Source organism: Pagrus pagrus (assembly GCF_965226575.1).
Source record: "Pagrus pagrus genome assembly, chromosome: 9".
Lineage (NCBI taxonomy): Eukaryota > Metazoa > Chordata > Actinopteri > Spariformes > Sparidae > Pagrus > Pagrus pagrus.
Genome location: NC_140193.1, coordinates 31,890,773 through 31,911,489, shown reverse-complemented (window position 1 = coordinate 31,911,489; position 20,717 = coordinate 31,890,773). Strand labels below are relative to the sequence as shown.

The 20,717-nt window shown below is 40.7% G+C and overlaps 1 protein-coding gene across 1 annotated transcript in view; it reads left to right on the top strand.

Moving 5' to 3' along the window:
* Positions 1 to 10,416: 10,416 nt before the first annotated feature.
* frzb (frizzled related protein) overlaps positions 10,417 to 20,717 on the top strand; it is a 53,848-nt gene continuing 43,547 nt past the window's right edge. Inside the window, exon 1 of the mRNA XM_084362044.1 lies at positions 10,417 to 10,838. Coding sequence (XP_084218170.1) covers positions 10,634 to 10,838 — 205 coding nt within the window. The 5' untranslated portion in view covers positions 10,417 to 10,633. The remainder of the gene's footprint in view (positions 10,839 to 20,717) is intronic.

Here is a 20,717-nt window from a genome sequence, read left to right as displayed (position 1 = left end):
TGAGCACTATTCCATCTGGTAATGACATCAGTGAGCAATTTGTGTTTAGGCAGATTTAGCAGCTTTAAGAGTAGACTTAAGACCTTCCTTTTCGATAGAGCTTATAGTTAGGGCTGGCCCAGGCCTGTCTTGGACCAGCTCTTAGTTATGCTGCTATAGGCCCAGTCCGGGGGACAAATGATACACCAAGCTTCACTCTCCTCCTCTCCTCTCCATCTGTATACACTATGCCTGTATACATGCCCCATCTCTGCATGTCACTGACTTCACTTCTTCCCCGGAGTCCTTGTGCTTTCTAGTCCTACAGGCTCCCATGGATCCTGGCCGCACCCGGGTAGTGGATCGTGGATGCGCCTACTGCCATGGCCCTGCCAGATCGTGGATGCGCCTACTGCCATGGCCCTGCCTGATCGTGGATGCGCCTACTGCCATGGCCCTGCCTGACACCCACCACTACTGTTGCTAATATTAGTCATATCTCTGTTACATACGTTCCACTACTATTATTGTAATGCATTACTACATACTATCGTTACCGTTAACCACTACTACTGTTATCACTAGTAATCACATTTCCATTATGTGCATTTCATTATTATTGCTGTAATACCTCTTTATGTACTTTCATTCCTGTCAACCATCCATTATAATTGTATACATTGTGGTCTCGTTGATCTGCTCTGTACATGCGACATCTATTGCACGTCTGTCCGTCCTGGGAGAGGGATCCCTCCTCTGTGGCTCTTCCTGAGGTTTCTTCCGCATTTTTTTTTTTCCCTGTTAAAAGGGCTTTTTTTGGGGGCAAGTTTTTCCTCACTCGAATCGAGGGTCGAAGGACAGAGGGTGTCGTCTCTGTACAGATTGTAAAGCCCTCTGAGGCAAACTGTGATTTGTGAATTTGGGCTATACAAATAAAATTTGATTTGATTTGATTTTGTTTTTCACGCAGTACATGGCTGGCTATGGTGCTGCATCCGAAAAAGCTGGTTATTCTTCTCACTCTTCCCAGCAATCGGGCGACTGGTGTTAGCTTCTGTTGTTTAATGACTGGGAGTCGTATGAAATGAACGGTGTTTATTTACAGGAACGTTATAAGTCCACCAGGAGACATGGTTACAGCAACCTTTGTGTACAAAGAGAAAATAGTTTTTAATCAATTACAATCTTTCTTACATGATTTTAGTATTCATGAAAAGTTTCAGTCTGGCTTTAAGCATCGCCACAGCACTGAAACTGCCCTCCTAAGAGTGCTAAATGATCTTCTTTTAACTGCTGACTCAGGAAACTCGGCTGTTTTAGTGCTTTTAGATCTGACTGCTGCCTTTGACACTGTCAATCACTCGATTCTTTTATCTCGTCTTGAAAAGTGTGTGGGCATTAAGGGTACTGCCCTTGAATGGCTCAGATCATATTTGTCAGAAAGGAGTTACTCTGTCAAAATTGGTGATTTTTACTCTTCTGTGGCCCCTCTCTCCTGTGGGGTGCCCCAAGGGTCTATTTTGGGTCCTCTACTGTTCTCATTGTATATGCTGCCCTTGGGTTCCATCTTTAAGAAACACAACATCTCCTTTCATTGTTTTGCGGATAATGTACAAATCTACTTGCCATTTCAACCTAATGATTCAGACTCCCTGTAGCCCTTGCTTAACTGCTTGAGTGATTTAAAAACCTGGCTGGATCTGAACTTCCTCTGTCTTAATGAAAACAAAACAGAAGTTGTTGTCTTTGGTCATCCTGATAGGCTGGAGGGCTGTGCTGGCACTTTTGGCCCTCTTTGGTCCTACGTTCGACCATTTACTAGGAATTTGGGTGTGATTATTGACAGTGCTTTTAAGCTAGACAAGCAAATCAGTTCTGTTGTCAAAACCAGCTTTTTCCAACTCAGACTATTAGCCAGAGTTAAGCTGTATCTGCCTCTTAAAGACTTTGAAACAGTCATACACGCATTTGTAACGACTCAACTTGATTGCTGCAACTCTTTGTATGTGGGTCTGAATCAGTCCTCTCTCAATAGACTGCAGCTGGTCCAAAATGCTGCTGCTAGGCTTTTAACTAAGGCCAGAAAGCATGAGCACATCACTCCAGTTTTAGCTTCTCTCCACTGGCTTCCTGTCCGCTTCAGAATTGATTTTAAGGTTTTATTGTTTGTTTTTAGGTTTTAAATGGCTTGGCACCTCCATATCTATGTGAGCTTATCAACATTTACTCTCCAGTTAAAGCTCTGAGGTCATCCTCTCTGATGGCTCTCAACGTCCCAAGAGCCAAACTGAAGAGTAACGGTGACCGAGCGTTTTCAGTGGCTGCTCCTAAATTGTGGAACTCTTTGCCTCTGCAAATTAAAACTGCTCAGACCACTGAAACGTTCAAGACATTGTTAAAAACCTACTTTTTCTCACTGGCTTTTAAGTCTAGTTAGACATGGACGTCTTGCCTCCACATACTGTTTTCTTTTCTTTTTTTTGTATTCCCTGCTTGTTTGAAGTATCTGTTTCTACTGTGAAATCCTGAACCTGTGAAGCACTTTGGTCAACTTTGGTTGTTTTTAAATGTGCTATATAAATAAATTTGACCTTGACCTTGACCTTGAAAACAACTAATTACACAACTTCCGTTGTTAACCCTCACGAGAATCTCGCCAGGTACGACGACACAGTGTGGTCAAACATTATAACAACACAACTGTCTACATCCCCCTTCTTTAGCTTTGGTCCTTGGTCCTTTGGTCCTGCAGTAGCATCAGCTCAATAAACAAATGCAAAATAATGCATCTTCTCATGGTTTTTCAGTAAATGACGTGTGTCTTGTTCAGTTTAATTATCTGGTATTTGGCTTAGACACTCTACCACATCTGGTGACATACATGGAAGTAGTAGGCTGAGCAAGGTTTTTATCTTGTGTCTCAACACATTTCTGTGACAGTCTATTAGGAGTCTTTACAGCACTTGTCTGTTTCTGACCTTGTGCTGATGATGTATGTTCGGCATTATTAGGCTTTTCAGTCTTTTGTATTTTGTCCACCTGTGGCTCAGGTGCTGCGGGTGTGTGTTGCAACACATCTGGTTCGTGTGCATGTGTGACAGGCTTTGGAGGTTGGGGCTCCGTCACTGGAAGAGTGTGACGTCGGTTGCGTCTGTACTCTGTCTGTGCTCTGTCTGTACTCTGACTCTGTTGTGTCCTTTTTGTGTTTGGAGTCTTACCACTTGGTTAGGTGTTAGGGGGGTTAGTGGTTTACTTGTTTTGTCATAGTATTGTTTCTGTACTCTGCGCTTCTTTGTGAGCTGGGCTTTGATGCTGGCCGTTTTTGCAGCTGGCTCTGTTTGCTGATGGGCAAAGTTGTTCGAGTCCATCTGGACAAAAGTCTCTGTGCAGGTGAACCCAGGATCTTGTCCCGTGGCATGTTCCTTATGTTTAACAGGTTCAGATAGAAGTCTGTTCCGTCTCTGTTTGTTGTCTCTAACAGTTTTTTCGCACTCCTCACAGCTCTTTCGCTGAGACCATTGGACTGAGGGTATTCAGGACTGCTGGTGACGTGCATGAAGTTCCAAGATCTGGCAAAGTCACAGAAGGTTTGGCTCGTGAACTGGGTGCCGTTGTCTGAGTACAGCTTCTGTGGTATGCAATGAGTTGAGAAGTGAAGTGTTTAGCTTGTTGATCACACATAGGGATGATGAACTGCTGAGCTGGTCGATTTCAAACCATCGCGAGTATGAGTCCACAAGCACAAGATAATGATGGTTGTTCCAGTCAAATATGTCTGTGGCAACAATAGACCATGGCAGATCGGGAATTAGGAATTAGGGATTAGGGATTAGTAGTCTCAATGTCATTATTTAGTGACAGCCAAAACACACTTTCCCATGCTCTCCTCTTCGTGCACTCCATGCCAGGGTGTCCTTTGTATAATGCCTTGAGATATTCAGAGTGTAGGGATGTAGGAATGACTGCTCTGCATCCTCTCACGATGATGTTGTTTTCAACACAGAGTTCATAATCGAAACCAAAAAATGGTCTCACCTTTGCAGGAATGCTACATGAATGTCTTGGCCATCCATTGGCCATTGAATGAAGTTAGAGAGTGTTTGGAGTTGTGTCCTCAGCTGTGTGTTTCCTGAGTTCCTCAAGCCACTGCAGGGAGATCAGCTGAACTGCCATCACTTCAAACTCATGCTGTTCCTCTTTTTGAGGACAGGTGTTGCACCTTGGCGCGCGTGAAAGGGTGTCAGCCAGGTAGAGGTGTTTCCCCTTCTCGTAGACCAAAGTCAAGTTGAATTTTTGCAGTCTCAGCATCATATGCTGCAGGCGTGCCAGGACTGTGTGAAAGGATTTGTTGTGAATTGTAACCAAAGGCTGGTGGTCAGTTTCAATCACAACTGGTTTGCCATAGATGTAGTCATAGAACTTGTAACATGCAAAAACCACTACTAGTAACTCCTTTTCTATCTGTGCATATCTAACCTCTGTTTGGGTCAGTGTGTGTGATGCATATGCCACAGGTTTGCCATCCTGCAGGCAGGCAGCTCCTAGACCGTGCTGGGATGCATCACAGGTGAGAATCACTGGTTTTTGCACGTCATAATAATGAAGCACAGGTGGACTGGTGATGCACATTTTGAGTTTGTCAAAAGCTTCTTGTTGATGCTGTGTCCAGTTCCACACTACGTCCTTGTGTAGCAGCTGGCGTAGCGGTGTTGACAGTTCACTCAGGTTAGGGATGTATTTCCCCAGATAATTGACCATTCCGATGAAGCGTTGGAGCTGTCTTGTCCTTGGGGTTGGCATTTCACTGATTGTTGTGATTTTTCCTTTGTCTGTAAACACGTGTCCAACATAGCTCACCTCCCTGAGCCTGAACTTGCACTTTTTTGGATTGAGCCTGAGCTTCACCTGTCTGGCTCGGTCCAGCACCTTCTTTAAGTTTTTGTCATGTTCCTCTACTCCATTGCTACTAACGATGATGTCGTCCACAATTATGGCACGTGGATATCCAGCAAATATTTGTTCCATGGCTCTCTGGAAAACTTCAGAGGCAGTGTTAATGCCAAAGGGCATCCTCAGGAACTTAAATCTGCCAAAAGGGGTTGTGAATGTAGTGTGAATGGATGCGGGCTCATCCAGTTTGATTTGCCAGAAAGAGCTTTTTGCATCTAGGACTGAGAAGACAGCGCCTGACATCTGTGCTGCGACCTCCTCCACTGTGCGCATGGGATGGTGAGGGCGCATCAGTGCTTTGTTTAGGTTTCTCGGGTCTATGCAGATGCGAACGTCGTCAGTCTCGTTTTTATGTGTGGCGACCATGTTTGAAACCCATTCTGTGGGATCTTCCACAGGTTCAATTACTCCTAGTGCTTGCATTCTCTGGAGCTCTTTTTCTACTTTTCCTTGCATGGCCACAGAGATGCACTGTGGGGGGTTGACCATTGGTGTCACGTTTGGATCGATTTTCATCGAGTAGGTCACAGGTAGGTTACCAACTTCATCTCTAAATAGATCTGCATAGTCCTCAAACACTTTCTGTGACAGAGTTTGTTGCTGAGCAGTGTCTATGTGGTATACTTCTTTACTGAAATTGACCAATTTCATCCTTAGGCTATCCTTCAGGCCTATAATGGAACGTACATTTTCTGCTGCTCATTTAGCATACATTGTAAATTCACTGCACCAATCGGGTTGATCTTGGCTCCTCCAAAACAACAAGTTTGACTTGCTTGTGTGGCTTGTACAACGTTTCAGTGTGCCTTATGACTTTGAGGGTGTCTGCTGAAATTACATTACATTTAGCCCCCGTGTCTACTTTTAACTTGAGGGATTCGTTGTTCACCATCACGGTGCAATGTCCTTCCTTCTTGTTAGCTTGTATGGAGTTTATATCACTGTCGTGTAATGACAAGCCTTCAATAGTGAATGTGTCTTCACCGTCAGAATCTGTTTCAGATGCCAAATGATTCACTTGTTTGCTAAACATGCCATGTCTTGCTGATCTGCATTGCTGTTTGAAGTGGTTCTGTTTCTTGCACTTGTAACATATCTCTCCAAAAGCTGGGCATTGTTCTCATTTGGCTGGGTGGGTGCCACCACAATTTTTGCATCTTGAAATAATTGTTGATGAATTTTCTTGCTTCATCTCATGTTTCATTTTGCCCTTAAATTTGCCGCTGCGCTTTATCTGCACGGCATCCACACTGGCAGTAGTTGCATGCTTTGGTGCAGAGAGGGCTTTACTGTGACTGTTCAGTGAGCTCGCTTATCTGACAGATGCGTATTGCTTTAACTAGTGTGAGGTTGGTCTCTTTGAGCAAGGCACGTCTTACACTGTCACTGCTAATTCCACAAACAAGTCTGTCTCGGATGAGCTCGTCTTGCAATGCTCCAAAGTTTCAGGTTTTAGCCTGGCTTTTTAATGTACTCACATATGCTTCAATTGTTTCACTGGGCTTTTGGTACCTGGTATTGAAGTTATGCCTTTCCATTATTACATTTGTCTCTGGGTTGAAGATTAAACTTAAACTTCTTCTTTAGGCATTCAGGATCCTCCCTGGACTCTGCTGGTGTTATGACATCGTCCTGCTCCAACATGACCACAGGTGCATATGTGAATGACCGCTCTCTCTCAATAGCCTCGGGTCCCGCAAGATTATGGAGTATGTAGGCTCTGGTTTTAGCAGGTTTATCACTGCGTGTGGCGGCAATGAATATTTCATATTCTCGTTCAAACTTGCGCCAGTTCTCTGCCACATTTCCATCAAAGATGAGAGGGTCAGGACGTCAAAATCCATCCGCCATTGTTCAGGTGTTAGCTTAGCACAGCATGAACTTTTACTTTTTCCCGTCTTTAACACAACTTCCGTTGTTAACCCTTGCGAGACTCTCGCCAGGTACGGCGACACAGTGTGGTCAAACAGTATAACAACACAACTCTCTACAGCTTCAGTGCGCACTGTGAAGCCAAATTCAAGGTGTGTGCGAAACATTTAAAATGTAGCATACCAGCTAGCTGCGCTGCGATGGTCATGTTTGACGCATCATCAGTGACTATGGTGGGGTCCTTGCTTTTGATGTCCCATTCCTCCAATGCACGTTTCAACAGCTCGGCGATGTTACTGCCAGTATGGCTCTCATGCATTGCCCTCGTCTGCAAAACATGAGAAATCAGTTTCCAGTCCTCATCGATATGGTGCAGTGTGATCGTAACGTAAGACTCAGTGGCTCTCGATGTCCAACCATCACACGTAAGGGCCACTCTTTCTGCTGAGCCAAGGGATGTTCTGTACATCCACACCCATGGACACAGACACACACACACACACACACAGACAGACATACAGGGAAGGAGCAGGTGAGAGAAAAATGAGGGGGGAAACAGTGCAAGTTATTATGCCTACCTATATTACCCCGTCTCTACTCCACTGTTTCAACCCCAATGTCCCAGACTACTGTATAAAATGTAATGCGGAAAAAGGCACAGTGCTCGAGAATCATGGACTTTTGGAAAGATGTACTTGATATATTATCGCAAATTGTTTCTGAAAGGCTACTACCAGTAAGTCCACAGATTTACAGCCTAGGACTGTTCCCCTAGGGATTGAAAATTAATGAGACCAAGATGAAAATGATAACATACTGTCTTCTCCAAGCTAAACACACAATTGCTCTCTTTTGGAAAAACCCAGACAAACTGAATGTTATTCAGTGTATACGGGATCTATCTAATTGCCTTGCTTAGGAGAAACTGACTTGTGCTATCAAAGATAAACCTGAGATCTTTCAAGAAATATGGGGACATTTCTTATAATATATGGAAAATAATCCTCTGGGTCCTGCACTGAGTAACTAAACAAATCTTCAGCTCTTATACATTGTTGGAACATAATGTTTATTATGTATTCTCTGTTATGTATAATGTTAAATGGGTTTTTTGTATGATTGTCCCTTTTGTCAGCACAAAAAACTCAAAGAGAGACAAATCCACCCTATTTCTTATCCTTCAGTTGGGAACACTAACCTTGTCTCTGTCATGTCTCTGTTGTTTAAACTAAAATACCAATACAATTTTTTGTTAAAAAAAAAAAAAATCTAGGAAAATTCCCAAATCAATGAAATTCCATACCACATTTTCACTGCTACCTTGAACCCAGGCAGATTGACACATAGCATGCACTCAGATAACTCACGTTAACTAGTCATTGATGCCCGAATGCCGGGCAGCTGAGTTAAGGTCGGTTAAACACTGTCACCACACAAAGCCTTGATTAAAGAGAATATATCAGGTAGGAAGAGGGGAAACATGACAGGAAAGAGGAAAGATGGAAAATGTGCCAAAAATAGGGGGATGTAATTAAGAGGAAAAGAAGGAACAAATGAAAGAAACAAAAAAGAATGAAGGATACCAAGGCAGAGGGAGCTCTAGCTGTAAGCTTTTATTTTTCATTATTATCTATAAATCTTGTAACTGTTATTGCAGGATTACCATCAGATTAGTTGAAATAACTGGCTAGCTGGTAACTATATGAGGTGAGAAAGTTGAATCTTTTGGTTCTATGTGTTGGAATTTAAGTCATTTGCTATTTGAAAAGCTAGCAATTATATTTCTGGCCAAAATACAGTCAGAGGCTGTGCCACAAAGCTATTATAAATCAGTCATCAAATAAGTTTTTATACTTTGAGCATTCTATTGTCTTCAAAAATGTGTTCTGTGATCTCATGCTAGTTTATCCAGGTGAAATTCTCTATCCCACCACCAGAAAACTGGTTTGAAGACTTATAGAAGTTGAAGTATTTCCATTTTATATTACTGCTTCTGCTCACTACATTTCAGAGTTAAGATTGTACTGACAAGTATAGTTACTGGTTACTTTACAGATTCAAATTTCACACAAAAAACACATGTTATGTTACATGTTACACATGTTATGTGTTTGTTATGTGTACAAAATAAACACACTGTTAAAGAATAAGCTAGTGGTTAGACATTTTCGCTCTAAAATCCAAAGGGGTCAAATGATCGAATATTTCACAAAAAAGCAAATATTCATGAAAAGTCTAAAAGCTGAAAACAGATTTGCGTATCAGAACTTTGTGTTCTCTACTACTGCTCTCTACTGTTCCCCCTTTGGAGGGTCTCAACCTCCGAGTTGGAAACCACTGGATTCAACTAACTGACTAGGAAAAAAACTATTTGTGATGTAATGATATAGTGGAGTCCTACTCCTTCTCTATGTGTTATTATTATTATTATTATTATTATTATTATTATCGAGCATCTCTGTTTATTGCTTTGGAAGTGCATGTTAGTGCATGTTAGCCCCCTCTCTTTGGAACTGCTGGACCACCTCATTTACAGACACAGCAAGACGGGTTGTGTGTGTGTTCTGACTTATGTCACTTTTGGGGACAAACACCAGAGTCAAGTACACATTTGCATGAAAATTGGTCAGACTGACCTTCTACACTTCAAAAGTAGCCCATGGGGGAACTGTGGACTTGGGCTTCGAAGTATTTTAATGCAAATGCGGTTGTGACTCTGGTGTTTGTCCCCAAAAGTGGCATACAGTAAGTCAACACACAGGCTCAATGTGCCTTTACTCTCTGCCTGTCAGCACCCACCTCTTATTCCTAACCCTGCTAGTTACTGAAGCAAATAATAGCCAAGACTTACATCCTCTCACTTGCCTAATGTACTAACATTTTCACTTCCACAAAAGGGTAACTTTATTCTTTCCTCTGTGCTGCTGAGAATGGTGGAGGTGGAGAGGGTGGGTGCGTTGGGAGCGAAGGGAGACTGCACGTGTGGCCGACACCTTGGTTTGTTTTGGTCTAACATGCTGGTGCTGAACTGCGACCACTATAGGTGCTCAAGTTGGCATTTATTACCTTTAAGTTCCACTAGCTAACTGTGGCTTTAAGTTAGAAGCCAAAAGTTAGCTCCACCTTGAGCAGCTGTAAAATGCTGCATACACATAGATACCTCAGTATTAATACATGTCAAATAGAAACATGGCCTATATAGTCTGTGGCTACTACAGGAACTGGATTTTGACTTTGTATACATTCACTACGTTTAACTAAAAGTGGGCTACTTTGTATCATTTTGAGTGCAATGACTTACGTGTAATTGTCTCTATTGTTCTGTTGGTAGCCTACTTCAAAAATTATGTGAGAACAAACCCGCTGATTTCATGAAATGTAATGACACACATCTATGAACTCTTAACGGCTTTACTGGTATTGACTTTTCATCTAAAAGGAATCTAACTTTTAGCATGGAGGATAAGAGAAGAGGCGAAGAGATGAGGGAGGGGAGAGAAAAAAAGAGAGCCGAAGGGAAAGCAAAAAAGAGGAGGAGGAGGAGGAGGAGGAGGAGGAGAGGAAAGAGGTTAGATGAGAAATGCAGAGGAGGGGAGTTGTAGAGATGGAGGGATATAGGAAGAGGAGGAGGTGGAAGTCTGAATAAGAAAGCAGCTGACCCCTCCCGCTTCCTCGAGCTGCCCGCAGACGGGACAGCAGCCGCAGTAGAAGAAGAAGAGCACAAATCAGCAGCAAAATCACGTCATTATTTGGATTTCACTTAATGTGAATGACCGAGACTTCACCAACAGCGCTGCCGTGACTTCAGTGTCCTCTCTCTGAACCGACCGACATGCTCTCCCCGGGACTCTCCGTGTCTCTGCTGGCCGTGTCCTGTGCGCTGTGGCCGGCTGTTGTCCGGGCGGCGTCCTGTGAGTCGGTGCGGATCCCTCTGTGCCGGTCCATGCCGTGGAACATGACCAAGATGCCGAACCACCTCCACCACAGCACGCAGGACAACGCAGTGCTGGCCATCGAGCAGTTCGAAGGACTGCTGGGTGAGTTACTGTCAGTGTGTTCGCTAATTACCCCGCTAATTAATTATTTAATGGACTTTAACTAAGCCTAATTAATTGAAATGACTGACCAACTCGTGCACAGACAACGTTGTATAAAATTCAGCTCAAGCTAATTATTCAGGTTGGTCTTACTTCAGCATTCCAGATCATTTTCTGTTGTGATTTATTTTTCCCTCGACCATTTTTCCTCCTGTGCACAGTCTGAGGTTTACAGCCTATTTCATACGTTTGTTAGGCTTGTTGGTATTTATCTGCCAATAAGGCAGTTTAAAGTGCTTTGCATAAGACATAGACAGGCAATAAGAAAATAAACACGAGACAAAATGAGTAGATAGTAAACAAATATAACACATTTAAGTCAATTCATTCACAGAAACTGTAGTAGGCTAGTTGCTTTATCAATTGTGTTAATCATTTTCAAGGCAAAAATGTCAAATAATGTAATAGACTAATAAAATGATTTTAAGTTCCTCCTGCGCCAGTGTCACTTACAGGCATCATTTGAAGCATCAGATCTGCAAAATGAAAATGCAATCCATTTTTTTTAAATATATATATAATCTTTTAATGAATAAGTTTATCAACAGAAAATAAATCTGCAACTAGTATTACTATTACTACTAAAAACTCCAAACATTCTTTGATTTCAGCTTCTCAAAAGTGAGGGTTTGCTGTTTTTCTGTTTTTTATATCACCATAAACTGAGGCATGCCATCATCTTGTTTCAAAGACATCAGACAGCAATGTTTACAGTTTCTGATTGCCAATATTATTATTCTTTTTATTGATTATCGATATCAGAACTGTAACATTGCATTCATTTTGGGGCTGAGCATGGGGCAGTTAAGCTGAGCAGAAAGCTAATGTGCCTGTAGCTTAATAATACAGCCAGTCTAATAATCCTTCTTGCACTGCCAGGTCATGGGTAAGTTTTTCCACACCCTGTCTAGCAGTGATGCAGAGTTGTACTTTATTACCATGCTACATCACAGGTGGGTGTGGTCATATCTACAACAAGACCTAAAACCTAAAACACCTAAAATGGTAAGGCTTCGTCAGTTGTGGTTTTAACCATACCAAGCTGTGATGTCATATTGTTTTATGGTGCAACAATACATCTCTGCTGCACAGGGTGTGGAAAGTGTCACCATGAGTTGATAGCCCAATCAGGATCATGAAACTGGGTGCAGTTACTCTTTAAATATAAATGTTCAAATGTGACATTTCAGTGCTGCAAGCACCACAAATCCATTTTATCAGAGTTGAGGCAGAATTCTTAGAGATATCTCAAAGCCTGGACTATTACAAAAACAAATGGTAATGATTTATATTAAGCTTCTTATTGTAAGTGTGAGATAATGGGTAATAAGGCCCTTATATAGGTCATTGTAAGATGCTTATTAACATTTCTGTTATAGAATCAATTAATCCTAACAGGCATTTTAGCTACAAAAAAGCATGGTTAAGTGCTAACCTTAGCTCCTAGTAAATGTATGATAAAGTATGTGTTAATCTTACTTAAGGAACAAAAATACTTCGTAAAAGTTAAAGGGGAACTACCTTTTTTTTACAACCTGGACCTTATTTCTAGCATAAAATATGATCATTTACTCACCCAGATAACTTTGGTGTCGTTTGAAGTCGTTCGGACGAAATTAGATCCAGTGTAGCGCCGATATATCCATATAATGCGAGTGATCCGGGCACCGAAGCGCAGTCTCTATGCGCATTATCTGCCACGAAACTAGTTCATTTCACCAGTATTTTGTCATGATACGCTAGTGCTATTCCAGTCCGGGCTTGTCTGTTATCAACATCCGGGGTCAAACTAGCAGTAGCAGGTACAGGTAAACAAGCCGGCTGTCGCGTGTGCGCGCAGCTCAGAGATGACATCTTCCAGGTCAGAGGTAGTAGGTCAACCTACAGAACCCAGATGTTGATAACAGGCAACAGGCAGACTCAGAGGGGAATAGCACTAGCGTATCATGACAAAATATTGGTGAAATGAACTAGTTTCGTGGCAGATAATGCTCATAGAGGCTGCGCTTCGGTGCCCGGATCACTCGCATTATATGGATATATCGGCGCTCCACTGGATCTAATTTCGTCCGAACGACGCCTAATGACACCAAAGTTATCTGGGTGAGTAAATGATCATATTTTATGCTAGAAATAAGGTCCAGGTTGTAAAAAATGGTAGTTCCCCTTTAACAACAACAAAATGAGTAAGTTAGGCTGGGCTCAGACTAAAGGAGTCATAAAATCCTGAAAAACTGATTTTGAAATCAGGTTGCATCACACACATAAGGAGAATGCTCACAGGTGTTCTTCTCTCACAGTACAGTAAGATTTGAAAATAATGTACACAAATGGAGACCGGCACAACAAGTTGCTGTAGTAACTTTAATATTTTGCACTGAGAAAAACAAAAGCAGAAGAAAAGAGTCTGGTAGAGAAAATGTTTGGGGAGATGCAAAAAAAAGTTGTTTATTCTTAAGCGAGAATGGAAAGTGAGATTTTTTTATGTCGACAGTAGTATGCTAAGTAACATAAGGATGCTAGGAGGCTTAAGATTGGCTCTGTAGACCCCTCACATTACAAGACAATCTGGGTTGAACATTTGGGCCGACCAAGATTTCTCCTTCGATTGTCAGGAGGGGCAAATCAGTATTAAATTGGCCCGAAATTCCTGTAGTCTGAGTTCTGATTTAGCTAAACTCAATAAATGTGTTTGGAATGGTATATAAACAATTATACAAAATGCATAAGGCTTTTATTACCGTTCTTAAGCAGTCTTTGAACAGTTAACAACTTTCTTATAACTGCTTAATTGTCTTGTAAATTAATCTTACATATATGGTGCTATTTAATCAATACTTATGTAGCCTAACTGATACATAATAATGTTAATAAATATCTTTTAACGACTAAGAAGGGCCTTATTACCTATTCAGTAGCACTTATTGTGGTACCCTTATTCTCTTCTTGTTTATTATCTACACGGGGAATGAAACAGTTTGTTAATGGAGCAGAGCTCGATCTTGTCTGATCCCTTCAGACTGAACGGCAGGAAACCATAAACCATCCATTCACTTAGAGATCATGGTAACATTTTTTGTGGAAACCATCATTCTGATTAAGTTTACTTAGAAAAGGAAGAAATTGGCTACTGCAACAGCAGTCAGTGAGGAAGCAGCCATATTTTGAAGAGCTGGCCAGAGTTACAGCCCACTGTTAGTTTCTGGTTTGACTGTAGCCCTGATCCAAGAAGGTCTACAAATCACTGCCCTGGTTGGTTACTGGAGGAAGCCGAACATTAAAGTCACACCAGCATTCATAAAATTTGTTACAGGAAGACTGTTGAAAATACAAACTAGTATTAGTATTAGTATCTTCACAGACATATTTACCTTAAGTGAACCTCACTAGCCATGTGACTGTCGAATACTGGGAATTGAGATCTTGGTATTTCCCAGGAATTGTTGCCAAAATCTGTATCATTTCACCAAACACTAAATATCATTGGTCAAAATTAATCCAATTTGGTTCATTGTAGCGCTAAGACAATACTGTTGGGTTAAGTACCAAGACTACAATATGTTATAATATAGCCTATATGTATTAGGGCTGTAACTAACCATTGTGTTCATTAAAGATCAATCTGCTAATGATTTACCTAATTTATCATTAACTCATTAAAACAGAAAAAAGAGAAAAAGGCATCTCCGGATGCCAAAGGTGATATTATTAAAGGTCTCCCTCTGTCTGACCAACTGTCTAAAACCTTAAAATATTTAATTACTAGACAGACAGACAGACAGACAGACAGACTAATCATTTGTTAAATAGTTGATGATTCATTTTCTTATTTTTTTTAATCAGTCAATCGACCTATCAATTAATGGACCAGTTGCTGCAGCTCTAATGTGTATCCTTTGCAGTTTTAAATTTCATACACAAATTGGTTTATCCAACTTAAATTGTATTGTGTGACAGTTTTAAGGCGAGGCAAAACGAGTTTCTTATATAGCAGAGAACCACCCAGACACAAGGCAATTCAAAGTGCTTTTCAGAGACATAGAAATGCAGTAAAAATAAGACATTAAGAAAATGCATTTTAAAGACAATAAAACAAAAAGCTAAATAAAAAAGTGACGGACTAAAAAGAAGTAAAGAAGATATATCTAATTATTTGAAGGCCACGATGTACGGTAATGTTTTAAGCCCTGATTTAGATGAGCAGACAGTTTAGCAAACCTCAGCTATTCTGTAGTGTTGTGATTTGTGCTGTGGTGTTTAAGGCAAAACTTGACCTTGTTACGTCCAACACCAGGTCACAATCATCTTAATCCAGTAATATAAAATGTAATATAAAAAATAACACTACTACCATTGATACTGGTTTTTTGGGTGTACAGAAATAAAGCCCTCATTAACACTCGGTAGATTAGCTTTCTGCCTGCAGCCATTTATTTTTCGAAATGGCATTTGACAGTTTAGCTGGTAAAATATTCAGATCAACAAAAATAACCAAGTGCATCAGTAAACATAAAAGGTTCAGACGGTGCCATCCAAGTTACAAGCCAACTGCATAGTGGCATTCACAAGGGGAGCATCAAGTGTCAAAGATTACCCCATGTCACAAATAAATAAGCAAACTGGAATCAAAGTTTACATTTTTAAATGATTCACAGTTCTATTTTTAAAATCAAACTTAATGTATGCAGAGTAATCAATTTAGTATTACGGGAAAAGCTTCAACCTTTCGATCAGTGTAGATCACAGCTAACAATATATCACTGTGTCAATATCATACCTTCACACTTCTTCACACCTCCTTTATCCGTTATCATGCCCAGTTTCCTCCTCCATCTCGCTCAGGTCTTTTCACAGCTGCTTCCAACTAAGACAAGACAAAAATAAAGACCAAACACAATCAATGTAGCTTCTACTCACAACCCTGCCTCTTAACTACAGAGTAATAAAAGTTTTTTTAATTTCATCACTTTTATCTCATTTATATCATTTTTAAACATTGAAAGTCGAGCCCTATGTAGGCTATTCACCATAGGCTTATGCACACACAGTTTTACAATGCAAGGAATGTGTGTCCACTGGGTTTTCTCTTGCAATTCAGTGATTTCAAGGTTCCCTTCAGACCTGAAACTGCTGATGTTGTATAGGCAACACAACTGTTAACTGTTACTATGCAGTTGTTCACCAAACAATACAAACACAGTTAAGCAAATAGGCTAACACCTCAAGTGTATAGTCATAACATACATCGTTAGAAAGCTTAAATTCTTGTGATTTGGTTCATGCAAACCATTTCAAGATAAAACTACATCAGGCAGATATAATCAACAAACAAACAAACTAGCTGACAAACATGCGTTTAACTCACTGATGGAGCATCAGGGTGTTTCAGTAGTGTATCAATATAGAGCTATCTTCTCTTATTCCCAAATGTCAGAAGAGCCAATTCAGTAAAATATTTAGTCCAAAACACAGATTTCCGTGGATAAATGTTGAAAAATAGCAAAACAAACTGCGATCGCGAATGCTTTTTCATGCTTTTATCACTCAAAAAACGGCAATTTTGTAAACAGAAATGCCATTAAATTGCAATACCGAGTTAAGTAAGCTAGCTGCTGACCTTTGAACTATTGATTAAAACCTCATTTGACCATCAGGAACATATATGCCCACCCTGTGGTGTACAACAGCCAATGAGTGATTTCATAGACAGGATACCCACTCCCTCTTCCATCCCCTCTCTCCTAAGCCATTTACACACCAGCTCCCAGATGAGTGATGCGTTTTTTGATAATTTTACATACATTTCCAGGGATTGTAACATGTTAAGCTCTCGAAATAAGGGGACATTTTTCTACAAAATAATGTTGCAGGAGTGCTTTTTATGTAAGCTTATTGATGGCATTCATGAAACACGTTTAAGATGGTCCACCCTAATAACTAGTCTTGGTTATTTATACAACTTATTAAATGCTTATATAACGTAATATTAGGCTTCAAATAACACATTACAAAAAGTAATTTTAGCTGAGACACACTGCCAAACGGTCTTTGGCATGGATGGGGTTTCTGAAGTTTCTTTTGTCTTTACTGACGTCCTCTTTGACGATCACAATTATAATTGATGTTAATCCCTCTCATCTCTGAAGAATTAGGTAAAACCGTATACTTCTGGGTTTCTCTGACTGTTTATTTGTTTCTCTGCATAATGTACAGCAGTAACAGGTCATCAATATCTTTTTTCATAAGCAACCATAGCTTGAGCGAGCAGCTTGTTCTTGGTGTCACTGTTTCAGAAAGTTATCATTCATCAGTGTGAATGCTCACTCGTTATCGTTATATCTATCACTATTGTGAAGTCAGGGGATCACTGAATGTGATTCACCCTCTGGGGATCATAATGGTCTGTACAAAATTGCTTTGCTATCCATCCAATAGCAGTTTAGATATTTAAATCTGGACCAAAGCGGTAGACCATCCATTCAGCCATGGTGCTTGCATGATAAAACTTAGTGTATGTTTGAGGTTAAAAAGTAAAGTAAATTCAGTGAATATTGATTATTCGGCAGCAGCAAGAAGAATCCCCCCAGAAGAATCCAGACACCAGGGCTGCACTAAATGGTGAAAAAGTGATATTGCGGTTATTTTTGACAGATACTGAGATGTAATTCATGATTAATATCGATGATTACATTTTACATTACCATTTTCAATGTCATTGAAAAACTAGTAAAATCATGATGATGTGGCATTTCTCCCGGTCTCTGCCAAACAAACATGTTTTGTTACATCTGGAGAACAGGCTTTGTAGGCCAGAGCATCTCTGCAGCACTACAAAATTTCATTAAAACACTGTTTTGTGACATATTTTACCTTTATAAAATAATTGCAGTTCTTGTGATTTGGATATTGCACATGGTCATATTGCGATTTCGATTATTTTGCGATTTTTTTGTGAAGCCCTACCAGCTACTGGTGGTGGTGGCGGTGGTTGATGACTCTTCTGAGACAGAAAGGCTGATGAAACGATGAAGCTGGTGAATCTGCGAATACCGGGCAGTGATCTGGAGGTGGAGGAGGTGCGCAAAACCGCAACAACAATGAACTAGAGCCATAGACCAACAAAAAGCTGGTCAAAAGTCAGAAGTGCAGTCTGTTTCCTGCTATTTAAAGGACACATTAGATGCACCTACACAGGCAGGTTCACGCCGTTCATACACTCTGATTTTATGATTGAGGAGGCTGCATTCAGTTATTTTAAACATTCCCATGAAAACATACTCATGTCACTGTAACAATTATCGTGGCTCATTTAACCAACAAAACTAAAAGCTGTAGTTCTAAGTGCTGTATCATAGGCAACTGGACTTGTTTCACTTTCTTGAAGACGTTTCACCTCTCATCCAAGAGGCTTCTTTGGTAAACTAACTAACTGGAGGGCCGGTTGGCTGGTTGGGTCAACGACCCACAAGTGGCCCTAATGACTCTGTAAGGACACTCCCACACAGAGGTTAAAAGCCTGCAAACTCCCCTCCAGTCAGTTGGAACTGAAGAAGCCTCTTGGATGAGAGGTGAAACATCTTCAAGAAACTGAAACAAGTCCAGTTGCCTACGATACAGCACTTAGAATTACCATGACCTGGATGACTGAGAACCTTCACCAACATAAAAGTTGTAGTTATAAACTACAAAAAAAAGGGAAGGAATCAGGAGTTTTAAATAATCAATGAAGTTTATCAGCGGTTTCTCGTGCGCAAATGTGCATGTTAATGTAGAGACACCCTTATAGTTTCCACTGGAGGATCACTGCAGGTAATGTCATTACTATTTTCCTCATTAAGGACGTATTTCTCCTCTCTCATCCCACCAGTTATTGATCAGGATGATACTTTACCCATCCTGCCTGATTCACGGACTGAGAATCGCGCACACACAGAGGGACGCAGCAGCACTCCTACTCCTCGATTAAATATCAGTTGATTTTTTCATATGCAATCAAACAGAGCTGTTATTGGGACAGATGATTGTGTAATGGCGGGGCAGAGGGACCAGCACCTGAGGATCACATCCTTTTCCCTCAGCGAAGGCGAGTGCTACTGTTCAAGATGTGCCAGGCCCTGGCGCACCTAGCTCTTAAAGGGAATGGGAGACGACACTCGGATTGGTTTGATTTATGTTCTGCCCAAAACACACCCATGACTAATACAGAGTCTAAATACCACCTCTTGGTGTGAACCACACTTGTCACCCGGATTATCCATCGTTAAACTAGCAAAATGGACTTGGACACGCCCTAAACACACTAACGCACTGTACTTTAGTTTCAAGTTGTGCTATAGACTGTGTAAATAGGGTCCATTGTCTTGAAAACTTGGATCTTGAAGTAAACATGTATGTAACGCTGTGATCCTACACTCTCACTGAAGTTACATAGTGCAGAAACAAGGGAGAGTGGGGCGGAGTGGCTGTTACAAGACACTGTGCCAACAAAATGATTTTGTAGCTGTTATTTTAAGGTAAAAATTACAAAATATTACTTTAATAGACTGGAGCTGGCAACCCTGTTTTCTATTTGCTGGTAAGATCGGAACAGAACTGGTGTTCAGCTCTGTTATTTAGGATTTTTCCTCCAACAGAAGCTTTTTCTACATACCAGCTGATACACAATATCACAACTGTTCGTTTTTGATAAGTTGAGCTAATACAGCATTCTGTAAATCTGCACGTCCTGTACATACAGTATCTCTGTCTATAAACTGTAATATTTGAGCCTGAGAATAGTTCTTTTGTGTTTTTTTGTTTTTTTTTACAGTTGATATATCTTCTGTTTCACTGTCTTTATCTTGATGAACTAACAAAAACATCCCAATCTTATATTCTATTTCATTGACAAAAAGCATGTTCAGTTTCCTAGTTACACCACAGGCTGAAAGAGTGGCCATTATCCCATTATTTTTTTTTATTTTTTTTCCACAATTCATCACATCAAGACTCTACAGACACACTAAAGACAAAAAAATAATGGTGGACTTCAGGACTACAGTTGCTGCCAGGAGGAGGTTATGACGACTGGTTTTTCACCACACCTTTGAGTGTAGTCATTCAGAACAGGTATCTAGTCTTTTGGCTTCAGATATGGTTGGATGACACATGTACGAAAACCAATAAAAACCCTGTAACAAAAACTGTGTGACTTTGCCACGTACTCATTTTGAATATCAAATATTATTTTGGTTTTTGCTCTAGTTTTTCAGCTGTTTTTATTCATTTTTGCTGATTGCATAAGCTTGTTTTTTAGTCACGCCAGCAGCGGAATGGTAATGTCGATCCGTCCAATGTTATGCCATTTTGTACAGACATCCGTGTTACCCCATGGCTCCAGACTAGTTTTACTCACTGGTCGCACCTGTGCTTAGGGCTGTCCTGACTACCATGTTTGGGGCTTCAAAGCTTCAGTGGGAATTACCCATGAATATTCAAAGCTTCACTATTTTTTATGTGTGTGTTTTGAGACTACTTAAATGCCACAGAGCAGCTCAATTTCTTTTGTCCCTCTTTTGGTGCATCTGACCCCATGTCTAATTCCTTTGAATATGTATTTAGACGTAGCTTATAGAGCCCGACCTATATATCGGCTGGCCGATATTATCGGCCGATATTAGGCATTTTCCAAACTATCGGTATCAGCATTTATAATGGCCAATAAATGAATATTTAAAAAATAAAATAAAAACGGATGAAACACCCTTCAACCATGTTAGTCTTGGCGTTGCATAGTTTGTCCACCAGAGGACACTCTACAACGTCCCTGTTGGCAACACT